The 13918-nt window shown below is 44.8% G+C and overlaps 1 protein-coding gene and 1 pseudogene across 1 annotated transcript in view; one reads left to right on the top strand and one right to left on the bottom strand.

The window, feature by feature from the left end:
- Positions 1-6064: 6064 nt before the first annotated feature.
- On the bottom strand, positions 6065-6183 carry LOC145415213 (5S ribosomal RNA; annotated as a pseudogene).
- Positions 6184-11112: 4929 nt separating this feature from the next.
- LOC145414955 (putative aarF domain-containing protein kinase 5) overlaps positions 11113-13918 on the top strand; it is a 609901-nt gene continuing 607095 nt past the window's right edge. Inside the window, exon 1 of the mRNA XM_080284365.1 lies at positions 11113-11363. Within this exon, the coding sequence (XP_080140491.1) occupies positions 11113-11363 (251 nt within the window). The remainder of the gene's footprint in view (positions 11364-13918) is intronic.

Genomic DNA, 13918 nt, shown 5'->3' with positions numbered 1-13918 from the left:
TAAAAAGAGCGGTGATAAAGATGTAAGGAACTTTAGTTTCCCAAATAGGGGAATTGATCAGCGGAATGCACTGCCGAAGGAAATAGTGTGTGCCAAAACTATTAATAAATTTAAGGATATGTATGGTAAAAATGGATTAATACACGAGACGGTACGAGTTTGACTCATTTCTATAAAGATACAATTAGGTAGGAACACATGTCGCCAAGTTTGGCAAGAACACGTGCATCTGGCAACACTGTAAAGACCCGTGCTGGTAAGGAACAAAAGCATGACACACATAAACAAGCACAGCCACATAGAAAGTGGATACTAAACGTACTGTACCCATTTTGAGAGTGAACGTAGTTAAGCGATATTAGTGTTATAAAACATTGGGTGAAATTAATGTTTATTTTATTGTAAGATCGTTCTTTCTTTTTCTCTTAAATTGCGACTACTTGATTTTTTCCAGACTTATTTTTAATATTTTTTAGATTTTATTTTTGGGTTTGAGTGAGTTATAAACTGCTTTTAGGCTTAGTTTAGCTTGTTTTAAAGTTAACTGGGGGTTAAGGTTAGCTAGAAACTTGTTTTTGGACTCATTTGGGAGGGTTTAGGACTTGGTTGGGTGGAAACCCAAGGCTCAAAAATGCATCCCTATACTGTACCTCACATGTTAAATCTACCATTAATTATGATACCCTGCCTAGCGACAGGTTTTTACTTAACCAATTGCACTGTTAAACTGGGGTAAGCCTATACTCAAAACAGCTATATGTTCTTAATTATATCACTTCATATTCACCGATATAAACCTAATGTATTTCTGCGTTTATCATGTAGGATGGGACTGGAGTGTATTGGTGTTGTGATGAGGAGAGGTAGATTGAGGTGGTTTGGACATGTGGAGAGGATGGGGGATGATAATTGGGTGAGGAAGGTGAGAAGTGTTAATATTGGGGATGGGGTTATGAGGGGTAGACCGAGAAAGACATGGGGCGAGGTCATTAAGTGTGACCTTAGTGTTAAGGGACTGAACAGGGAGGCTGCAGTGGATCGTGCAGCATGGAGAGCCACCATTAGGTGACCAAGGCCGACACATGCAAGCATGTTGGAGCCTTTAAAAACGAAAACGAAATCATGTATCCAAAACACACCATGAACAATGAATATCTGGAGGCATTTCAGTCAAGTATATATGTACTTTTGAGAGAACATATGTATTTATCTATATTTTTCTGTATGCATCTTATAAAATTGGTCACTTTTTGTCATTATCTTAGAAGTAGAAGCATTTTGATATTTGGAATGAAACTTTTCATAAATAATCTTGAAATGTATACAAATACCCTCCCATGAACTGTCATCATGAGTGTCATGTTTAATAAACCACGTTTTTGTTAAAAATAAAAAAGATATATTATTTTGACAGCATCTTCTGGCTACAATTTTTGAAGTAATGCTTTTGGCAGCTTGAGCATGTGAGCCTGCACCACGAAAGGCAATACAAGAAATTAGACTTCACCATCTTGCAGTGGGGCCTAAAAGTACAGTCCATTCACTTAATACACAAGAATTTGGCAATAGAAGACCTTGCTCATAAGAAATTTTGTGCTTTACAAATAACATACCTTATGGGGAAAAGTCTAACTTGGGTGGATGCCCCAAAGTCACCCCTTTGGCTCCAAGTCTGTCATTTTGCATATGTATTACGGGATATTAAACACACGCACATACTAAGTATAACCCACACAATAGCCCCTTACCTTAAAATGTATGCAGGAAAGGCTTAGTTGACTTGGAGAGATGGGGTTCCGAGGCAGTGGGAGGCAGCTGCAGTGCCCTGACTCCAGCACTGACCACATCAGTCATGAACCCCTCAAAGTCCAAGGCAGACACAACAGATGCACCATTGTCGTCATCTTTGGCTGATATTAAGGGAACTGGATCTTCTTGTTGTGGTGGAGTAAAGAAGATGGTGATCAGAGTCTCATGCCTTTGGTTCACTTCCCCAGCATGCTTGTCACAGTAGTAATGGAGGCTATCTTCTATAGCATTCAGAACCTCTTCAGCCCTCACTTTACGGTTTTGGTTCATTGTCATAATATTTAAACTCGGAGGCTGCCAGGATTTAGCTTACGTTTCGGATCAGTAAATCTCCACTATCCATGGCCATGGTTTGTGTCGGTATTACAGGTTGCACTTTACAAGGGTAGGTTGCATTCTGTTTTGCAACATTGGATGCGGCTCACTTTGGCGCACTGTTTTCACATTATCAAAACCATCTCGTGCACTACGGATTATATAATTTTTCACACACACACACACACACACACACACACACACACACATGCACGTCGCGCTTTAGGCATTTTGCGTTGTAGAAACTAGTGTATTAACCCTTGGGCTGCAGCAAGGGGTCATGCAGACATCTCCCATGGTGTGGCAAAGTGACAGTTTTGGTCACTCCTATAGATTTCCGTGAAATGTACATTAGTGGCTAGGAGATTGCATCGTGCAGCTTCCTATGGAATTTTTTTACTGCAATCAGCTTAGGTTTGGAGAAATGATTGTCAAAAATCACATTTCTGACAGGAACATGAAAACTGTGCTTTGAGAGAGAGAGAGAGAGAGAGAGTGTAATGCTTATTGGGACAGATAAGACAGGCTATAAACAGGCTTTTGCCAGTCTCTCACCTCTCCATGTGGAATGCCAGCTCGCTCCGCACACTGCAATACGAGCTTAGAGTACTACTTCTACACCCACTATTTACCACCCTACTTCTGTTCCATTTTCTCCTGTTGGCCTTACATTTGATTTTTATGTTTTTCTGAACGATTTTGACTCATGACTGCCCTTCCTGGGGTAATATTATTGCAGAAAATGCATTACGAAGTGTGTACTTTTGGGTTGCTGGTGCATCTTAGCAACTGGGGTCAAGATAGGGGTGTGGAGTGATAGCTGCCACTTACCCTAATACCCCATAAATTTTATGTCACTCTGATTCTTCTAGAACTTTTCCGGTGCGTTGTTGTATGGCGCAGCTGTACAAGATACCTCCACATGAGGTATGTTGCAGTCTGTGGGTTAAGCGAGTGGATTGTTGCATGTTTGTAAAAATTGGCCCTTTATCCATTTTTGGAGCTTTGTGGAAGATCAGTGAAAAGACATAGGCCTCTTTTGACAACAGAAATAAAAAATTCAGTAAAAATTAGCCCTAGTCAAAATCTCTGATCCTTGCAGCAAGAATAGAAAGTGAGATATGCTTCTCTAAACTTCGATGAAATTGCATTTTTTGAATTGCTGTGAGTTTTATAAGGTCTTATCTCAGAAACTGTTGTTGCATTGACCTAAAATATAATTGTATATATCAAATCAGTAACTAACCCTACTCCCTATCTCCTGAGGCCTTCAGCATTTCTGCAGTCAGCTCTGACACAGCTGCTGCCTTCCCCAGCTGCATCCTGTCTGTTGCCTTGCTCACAGTCGCAGCATCAAAGTCCAAGAGCCAAACACTAGATCTGCAGACAAACCTTCCCTATTCCAGTCAGATTCCACATTCAGCAACAGATTATAATGCTCTCTCCAGGCATCATTAATATCCTCACCATCCACTGCTACCCTTCGCTCATCATCCTTCCCACACTGCATAGCCTACCTAGAATCTCCTTGTTTTCCCTGTTCATATGATTTGCCACCTTAAATATCATATTCTTCCTTGCATTGGTATTTAGGTTATCCAGTAAAAGTCTCTGAGACTCAGATTATGCCCTGGGTAAATATTGAGCTGGATGGATGAATTTTGTACAGAGAAGTGCATGACAAGGCTTTGGTAACTCTTTTTAAATTTAATATTCGCTGGATATGCTTTGTGTGATATTTAAGAAACACATACTGTACGTGAGGTAAGATGTATCTGTGATGCTGAGTCAGGAATCTGGAACTTGAATGGTGAATGAATGACTGTGTGGCCTATTTCATTGGGCATGGAGATGATCAATTCTCTCACTATCAAGTTTTTTTCTCTTTCTTGCATTCTGTACCTTACTTTACCTCACCTGTTCTAGGGAAAAGAGGCAGGATGATGATGATGATGATGATGTTTGACATGGTAGTTCATGGCTGTTTTTCTTACTTGGGTTGTCATTTGTGATTAATATCCACCAATTAGTATTAACCCGTGGATTGCGAGCCACAGCTCAGGCTGGGAAGTGCTGCGTTGCCAGTCACAGCTCAGGCCGGGAAGCACCGGGTTGTGAGCCATAGCTCAGGCCGGAAGCGACGAGTTGCAAGTCACAGCTCAGGCCGGGAAGCGCCAGGTTGTGAGCCATAGCTCAGACTGGGAAGCGCTGGGTTGCGAGCCACAGCTTAGGCTGGGAAGTGCCGCATTGCGAGCCACAGCTCAGGCCGGGAAGCACTGGTTTGCGAACCACAGCCCAGGCCGGGAAGCGCTGCATTGCAAGCCACAGCTCAGGCCGGGAAGCGCCACATTGCAAGCCACAGCTCAGGCTGTGCATCACTGCTCACTACTCCATCCCAATGCAAACTTACACATGGTGCTGTGCAAAGACGGAGAGAGATTTTTTTTTTTTTTTTTTTTTTCACCAGATGATGCCCTGAATGTTTATCTTGAAGTTTATAATAATCAAAACTTTTTTTTTTTTTTTTTTTCCCCACTACTCCACCCATACACAAATTTACTTATGGCTCTACGCAACGACGGAGAGAGAGAGAGAGAGAGAGAGAGTTTTTTTTTTCACAAGATGATGCCCTGGATGATTATCTTCAAGTTTATCTACCTGTCTGTATACCTAGGCTGCTTCCCCCAAGAAAGGATGGTAGGCGAGACGGGACGACACATTCCCAATTTACTCATCCACATACACACATTCATTCATATCTTAGCCCCAGGGGGAGAGGGGACAGATCCTCACTGCACCACAGTGCATGAAGGTCAACTGCGCAGTGCAACCAGTGACATTTGCAGCAGGGCGCGACAGCAGAGCTGGTTTACCCCTGCCATATCATAATGGACCCATCCCCTTATCCGCACCTGACCTGATCAGCTGATCGGACCAAATGCGGGAGAATATCCCCTCAGGGCTGCATCATCATTTATTCATTCACAATTTCTCTCCAGTCATGCCTGTCCTGCGCAGCCACTCTTCCTTGCCCAACAAACATCCCTCTCGCATCCAACGCTGTCTTCACACTGTCCATCCACCCTATTTGTGGTCTTCCTCTCAGCCTTACACCTCTCAGATCCAATCCAGTTATCTTTTTCACCAATTGCTCATCATCCACTCTTTCCATATGCCCAAACCAGTGCAACACCCTCTGCTCAACTCGATCAGCCATCTCCCGCACAACTCCCATTCTCCTTCGCACTTCATCATTTCTCACTTGATCATATGCATCACTCCACACATACTCCTCAGACACCACATCTCCATTACATTCAAACTTTTCCTCTCTGCTATACCCATATTCCACGTTTCAGCCACATATAACACAGTCAGTACCACAACACCCTCAGCCTTCTCTTTACATCCATTCTAAGCGAACGACATCTAAACACTTTTTTCATTCCTCGCAGCACCTTTCCTACTTCATTTATTCTAAACTTCACTTCTACATGTATTCTTCCATCCACAGCAACATGTGACCCAAAACACTAAAAACACTCTACCTCCTCAAGCAACTCACCATTCAAAACTATATTCATCCTCCTACCATCTACCAACCTTGTACACTTCATCACTTTACTCTTATTCTCATTTACTCTCAATTTCTTACTTTCACATACCCTTCCAAACTCCTCTACCAACTGTCTCAATCTCTCCTCTGAGTCAGTCACCAGTGCAGTATCATCTGCAAACAGCAGCTGATTCAGGTTCCCCTCTTTACCATCAGCATTCACCAGACTCAAACTTCCACCTAACACTCATTCATTCATTTCATTCATTCATTGCCAGACGCCATGTATCCCAAACGGGGTGGCCAAGGGCTTAGAGTTAATTGTTTTACAGGGAGGGGCACTAATCCTCCACCAACCCCACTGGACACGTAGGGAGAATGTTATGCCAACAGCATCTGGTGTTCCCAGGCGGTCACCCATCCTAGTACTAACCAGATCCAACGTTGCTTAACTTCGCTGATCGGACAGGAAGCGGTGTACTCAACGTGGTATGGTTCACCTCCCTTAAAACACCATCCATATAAATATTAAACAACCAAGGCGACATCACACATCCAAGCTGCAGTCCCACTCTCATGGGAAACCAATCACTCACAGTATTCCCCACTCTTACACATGCTCTGCTATTTGCATAAAGGCTTTTCACTCCTCTTAGCAACATGCCATCAAGTCTGTACATCCTTAAAACAGTCCACAAAGCCTCCCTATCAGTAGTAGTAGTAGTAGTTGTTCCCTAGGCAGTCTGGCCGAACAGCCCCGAGTCCCTTAGGAAGGCCATGGCCGAGACCGGGCTTTCCCACAGAGCTCTCAAAGAGTGTGTGTTGTGTCGTTGACGTAGGTGATTGTGTGCAATGCAGTCTTCCATAATGTGCTTAATAGTATGGGGTGCTGTGTTGCATCCTGGACAGGCATCAGCGATGGAGTCATCCAGCCTCTTCTGGTAGCTTAAGAGGGCTGGATGGTGCCCACATCTCAGCTTGGCCAGGTGGACCCTGTCCTCACGAGGAAGATAGGATTCAGAAGGGTGGATGTCAGGAGGCCGTGCATGCAACTGTGTGTTGTTTTTAAGTGACTGAATGGAGCGGCGAGTGATCTGAGTGTGGATATGCTTCTGGAAGCTGGTTTGAGGTGGACGAGGGGGGAGAAATGACAGTATTTGTGTATGGTATCGTGTGCTGGGTGTTGTTTTGATGTTCCTTGGTGTGGGTGGATGTGCTGCCATGTACTGTAGTGGATGTTGTGGGTTTGTGGAGGCTGCAGCAAGAAACTGGGTGCCTCTCATGTCTAGGTGATCCTTGACTTTGAGGACTTTGGTTTCTTGATGTAGGTGGTCTGTGGGTGTAGTAGCTGTGCAGCCTGTGATTATTTTTAGGGCCTTGTTCTGTATGGTCTGTAGAGTGTTGTAGTGTGTTTTGGTGAGGTTAGAAGCCCAGGCAGGGCTTGCATAATTCATCACTGAACGTATGTATTGTTTATATACTGTGGTGGTGGTTTCTTTGTTGTGTCCGAATGTTGTATGGGCAAGTGACCTCAAAGCACTGAGTCTTGGTGTTATTTTATTTTTAATGTTTGTGATGTGTTGTTTAAATGACATTGATGTATTGTATGTTACACCAAGGATTTTGGGTGTGTGTGTGTGTGGTAGGTGAGTGTTGTTTATGGTGAGGTGTGGGATGTGACTGTGTTCTGCTGTCCAATTTATGAGAAGAGTCACTAGATTTGGCTGGGGCTATTTTGAGCCTGTTTGTGGTGAACCATTCATGTAGTGTGTTGAGGTAAGGTTGAATGATGTGTGCAGCTGTGTTTGTGTTTTGGTGTGTACATGTAAGTATTATATCATCTGCATAGGAAGCTATATGTATCTGTGGTGTGTGGGGTGTGGGTACGTCGTGCATGTATAGATTAAAGAGTGTAGGGGACAAAACAGATCCTTGGGGGACGCCGTTTGTGAAGTTCCTGATGTTAGAAGACTGACCGGCAAATGTTACATGTCCACATCTGCCTGCTAAGTAGTTTGCCAGCCATCTTTTTGTGTTATTGTGCATGTTTGTGTTCTATCATACGATTCCTCTAAATCCATGAATGTCCAAAACACGGCCTTACTTTTCGCTAAATACTTTTCACACACCTGTATCACAGCAAACACCTGATCCACGCATCCCCTCCCTCTCCTAAAGCCACATCTCATCACCAATCACTCCCTCTGTACCATTTCTAACTCTCTTCATTATCACGAAACTATACACCTTACCTACAAAACTCAACAGACTTATAACCCCAAAAGCTAGTACAGTACATTCATACTTATCAGCCTTACCTTTATACAGTGGAACCACACAAGCACTTGCCCAGTCAAGTGTCACTGTGCCTCTCACAAAACACACATTCAGCAATCTTGCCAACCACTCAACAATAGTCGCCCCACCAACTTTCTGGCATTCCACAGCACACCCATCCATACCTGCAGCTTTCCCTGTTTTCATCTCCTTTACTGCTTCCTGCACTTTCTCCATCGTGATCAAAGAATCATTCAACTTTTCCAACACATTTATTCCTTGCACCCTTCCATCTGCTACATTGTCAGCCTCCCTTTCCTCCTCTACATTTAACAGTCTTTCAAAATACTCTGCCCATCTCTTCCTTACGGCATCCATCTCAATTAGCATCCTTCCGTCCTCTGGTTTTACTCACTCTTCCTTCCCAGACTCTCCCCTTTGCACCCTTTTCACCTCCTTCCAAAACATTTTCTTATTCTGTTGAAAATTCTCAGTCAACCATCTACCCCACCTCTCACCTGCTGCCACTTTAGCATTGCGCACTCCTTCTCACACTATACCTTTTTCCTTATACCTCTCATATGACACCTCATCCTTCTTTCTGCAGCCGCACTTCACATGCAAATCTCTTCTCAGCCACAGCCATACTTACTTCCTCGCACCACCATTCACTTCCCTTTGTTACAACACCTTCCAGTCATCTCACACCACACACATGCCCCACCACAGCGTCCTTAATCAACTGCCATTCCTCCTCCACACTGCCATTCTCCTGACCTTTTGCTGCATTCTACCCATCTTTCAATTTTTCCTGTTACTGTATCATTTTCTCTCTTTTATCCAACCCAATCACTTTCAAAACCTCCCTGCCACACCTAACTCTCCTAGCTCTCACCCATCTCTTACCTACTTTCAACTTTCCCTCCACCAGGTAGTGGTCAGACGTACCTCCACCCTCCCCTCTCAGAACTCTCACATCCAACAATCTTCCTATTACATTCCTGGACACAGCCATATAGTCTATCAATGCCCTATCAACAACTCTTCCACCCTCCTGTCTCACCCATGTTTACTTATAAATATCTTTCTTCTCAAACAAGGTATTTCCAATCACCATCTCTTGCTTAACACATCCCTCTCATTTGTTCCCCACTTTCATTTCTTCCAGGCACATCATGCATACAAAGTACACCTTCAGCTGCTACATATCCCGCTCTAGCATTCAGATCCTCCATCATTACCACATTTACACCCACCGGAAATTGTCACAGGACCTACACACAGAATTGCTATGGAAGAGTTGTCTGTCTTTGCATTGTGTTTCCACCTCTTCCAAGTAAATTTTTTGGGCAAGAAGTAACTGGCAACTCCTCTGGTGTTGGAGGGAGGTGGTGAAACACTCAACACGTCAGTGCTTGCCCAGAAGCGAGAGTGGGAGTATATGTTCACCGCTCCATGCTTGCACTTCCCTCTTTTTTCGTATGTATTACTGTTTGCCTCCTAGAGTCAAGTTGTCATGCCTGGAAAGTACTGGTCAAGGGATGAGAGGGTCCGTATCATTGCATGGAGGCAGGATAACGTTCCTATCAACACGATTTGTGAACGTACTGGCCTGGCAACAGCCTGGATCTAAATCTGATAGAAAACTGCTGGGCAAAGATGAAGAAAATCATGGCAGAGAAGAAAACACCCAGTCTGGACAACCTCAAGACTGAATTGACAAATATTTGGTGCAAAGAAATGTCCATAGATTACTTTAGAGATTAAGTGATTCCATGCCAAACTGCATCCAACTGGTCCTGAAAAACAAGGGAAACATGATTTCATATTAATGAATGGCATTTCATGAACAAACATTGTGATATATTATGATTTCTGTGTTTTTTAATACCTTGTGGGGGGAAGTCCTAAGTCAATCTGCGGTAGCTGTACATTTGCTCCAAAACTCTGCAGACACTCATCAACATCATTCCAGAAAGACTTCCTTTCTTCTGCATCCCTTTCGCTACCAGGCCTATATGCATTCACAAATATGCACAACTCACATTCAAATTTCACTTTCACCCACATTAGTCTCAATGACACCCCCTTTCTTTCAATCAGACACTGCTGCACTTCCTGGCTGACTAACATGGCCACACCTTCTCTCGCCCTTCCTCTATCAGCACCTGACAATCTTCCATTCACACTTCCAAACTTAGCCTCACCTTTCCCTTTTATCTTTGTTTCAGTCAAAGCTAACACATCCAACTTTCTTCTCACAAACTTTCTCCCAATCTCCTTCCTTTTAGCCTCAGTCGTACTACATCCACATGTACTCATAGACCTAGTCTTCAGGGTCCAGGGATAACTCAATCTCCCATCCCTTTCTATTCCCTGTTTCATTGTAGGAACTAGAAAACAGAGGAGGGGGTCCCTAGTCCCCTCACCTCGCCCCTTTTAGTCGCCTTTTACAACACGCTGGGAGTATAGTGGCTGAATTCTTCCTAACACAACCTCTCCGCAGAGTAGTAGTACCACCCCATAGTGCTGCCAGATTGTGTCCCCCCTGCCACAGGGGGGGGGGGGACAGTGAAGTTTATAATAAAAACTATATATATATTTTTTTTTTTGCGCACCACATGATAGGATGAAAAAGGTCATTGTGCAATCCACGGGTTAAATATTGCCACAGAGTATAGTCAGATATGAAAATAAGACAAGCTTTCTGTCGTCTCTATTCTCACTCTGAGTTAGTTGGCTACATTGATAGAAACTCAGTTGCAATTCAGTGGAAAGAGTCACTTGTTTTTACTATAGGATTAGGGGAGTGTAACCATGTGAACCAGACCAAGGATGAGTTCAAGGGATGGAGTAGAGAGGTATATGGATGAGGGTGTTGCGAGATGGAGGGAGGGCAGCCTGATAACAGAAGATAGGGTAACATGGGGGCTACTGTATTTGCGGCAACTACATCTGACAATACTGTGTGTGGCTATAGGTAGTGAGATTGGTAGGGTGAGAGATTTGTGAAGAGTATACGGATGGAAGGTCTTTGTCTAAATTATTTCACACAGTTCACATCAAATCCATTGCCTCATATTCTGTCATGTGATTTTATTTTGCTTCATCCATTATTACCCAGTACAGTACTGAATTACTTTCAGACTCCAGTCATGTACCGGTCTGCTACAAGAATGCTGTTGCGTCCACTGTGGCGAAATGTGCATTTTTCCCTTAAAAAATGCTCGTCAGAAGCTTCAGGAACACCCAAAATGAAGAGGAGAATTCTGGCAACCATTGGACGTGGAATTAGTGGGGTGGGTGTGGTGGCAGTTGGAGCAGGAGGTGTATATTATCTGGCCAGTGATGACCCCACTCGAAGACAGATGAAGGTTACAGTCCAGGGCATTGGCAGATTTTTCAGGTAAGGTATTACATTAAATCTCAAGACTACATCTGTGGTAGGTGGTGGCAACCATCATCCACTCACTTGACGTAGTGCTGCCTACTTCTTCCTTGGCCTTTATCATTCTTGTTCTGTGCCTCCCCTCCTTTCTTCCTATTTCTCCCATCTTTCCTGTCATTTCTTACTGCTTTTCCTGTCTTTACAGGTGGCTTTACATTGAGTGACAAGCCAAATGGTTTCCTGTAACCCAAGAAACCATTTACAATGCTGGGTGGTAATCATATAACCAAACCATACGTGCTCCCTACATGTCAGTAAGTGGGTTGGTGGAGGGTTAGTGCCCCTCTCTGTAAAACTAAGAACTCAAAGTCATACGGCCACCCCTTACGGGATTATGGCGTCTGGCAATAGATAGATAGACTACATCTGTTCTTAACCCTTGCTGACCGGCAGACCTCACATGAGGCATGTCTGTTCTTAACCCTTGCTGACCTGCAGACCTCACATGAGGCACAATGCAGGTCTGTATGGGCCACACTGCAAGTCTCATATGAGGTACCATTTACATAGGTTAAAAAACATTGACTTAGGGGAGGGAAACTACCTTACAAAGAATCAGCCTGGCAGAGGCTAATTTCATGGCTATACTCTAGGGCATTGCATAGCAGTATCCGGTTTAATTAGTGTTACAGTTTATTGCTAGGAACTGTTTTGTTTTTGATATACTGTACTGTATGGTGATCACTTAGTAAATTTTCATGGCTAATATTTTTAGTGAGTTTCATTCCTGTCACTGCCATTGGCATTAGTCTAAGGGGCTAGGTAAAAAAAACTTTGTGCACTATTTCAGGAGTTAGTGAGCATATCAGCTGTTGACAGTCAACCACACATATCTGAAGAACTTATGTCAGGGAGAGTTATTTTGAATAGAGATTTTTCATGTACGGTACTGTATTGAGGTGATTATCTCATAGGTTATAAGTCAAGTGGCCACATTCATTACACACTTACAGTAGCAGAATTGGGAAAACAATAATGTGGGACTGGGACGAGGGTTAGAATGATGAGGAAGGTTCTTGAAACTCCGAGTAAGACGTGGAAGTATAATTAGCAGAATATTACAGGCTGACAAACTGGACACAACAGGCCGGCGTGCGGCCGGGAGAAAGTCCCATGCTGATCTGATAGGCGGGACAAAGTTGCCAGATGCATGATTAATGGGACTTAATGTACTCGGTAGGCATTGTGGGTAATACATGGTAAATACAGACATGTGATATGTAATAAAGTAAATGAGGACCTTGTACATAGACAGACTATATAATACGTGGTTGCATAGCTTATTCAGTTCATGGAATCAGGTATCTCACTCCTCCCTCCCCCCTATGCACTCGTAGTGCAGTCTCGAGCGGACTCTCTACTCGTTTCAGCAAGTCGAGGAGAACGACGAGGGATGGTGGGGGGATCAATTGATGGCCTTCTTTCCTGGCCTGAGCAAGGGAGCACAGGGGACTGGGGTGGAGGGTCGTCACTAGGAGGGGACACTGGGGGGTCGTCACTAAGAGGGGAGATGGCATCTGTTCCTCCACCACACACAACCGCTGGGGAGGCATACCTCATACTGTCGAGACCTGCCACAGCCCATAACGACCCCGACTTTGTCCCAGCGGTGTGATGTCGGGTCTCGGATCCGGACTCGTTGGCCGACAGTCAACCTGGGGAGGGGGCGGGCATGGACGTCGTAACAACTTGTTGCTTGGTCGGTCCGGGCTGCATCACGGCGGTCACACTCTTCTGCTTTGGCCTGCCATTCGTCGGAGAAGGACTGGGGGTGGGCTGGTACACAGGTTCGAAGGGGGCGGCCGTATAAGACTTGTGCAGGAGAGTGTCCGGCAGGGGTGGGAGTGTTGCGGAGTTCTAGGAGGCCTCTGTCAAACTCCTCGCAGTCAAGGTTCCCTGTCGGTGCTGTCTTCATGATGAGGTGTTTGACAGCCTTGACAGCTGCCTTGGCATGGCCGTTTGACTGGGGGTAGTGTGGTGAGGTGATGATGTGATGGACGCCCCAGCGTTCTGCAAATTGTTTGAAGTCGTTGCTGGAGAATGTGGGTCCGCCGTCGGTCCTGAGGCGGAGAGGTACTCCGTCTTCTCAAAAGTAGCTGCAAAACATCCAAACGACCCTGGTGGAAGTGGTGTCCTGGCCACAGGGGACAACCACAGGCCACCCAGAGAGCCTGTCAGTGATCACCAGGAAGGATTTCCCGGCCACCTGGAAAAAATCAGCAGACACAGACTCAAAGGGCCGCTTCGGATGGTCATCACACATGTATGGTTCCTGCTGTTGGCTGGGTTGGAGATGCTGGCAAGGCTCACAGGCTTCCACCGTGCTTTTGATGTCGGCATCGATGCCAGGCCAGAAGACTGTTTGTCTGGCTCGAAGCCTGGTGGCTTCCACACCTCGGTGGCCGTCGTGGAGGCAGGCCAAGGTGCGTCGGCAGAGGGCGGCAGGGACAGTGATACGGGGGCCATACAACACAAGCTCTCCGTCTGTGTAGTGGCTGTCTCTTAGCTTCCAG

The sequence above is a fragment of the Coenobita brevimanus genome, chromosome 101 (genome assembly GCF_032717465.1).
Source record: "Coenobita brevimanus isolate Jiangsu-jjx chromosome 101, ASM3271746v2, whole genome shotgun sequence".
NCBI lineage: Eukaryota > Metazoa > Arthropoda > Malacostraca > Decapoda > Coenobitidae > Coenobita > Coenobita brevimanus.
The sequence above is the reverse complement of the archived record's forward strand: the minus strand, read 5'-3'. Positions and strand labels throughout refer to the sequence as shown.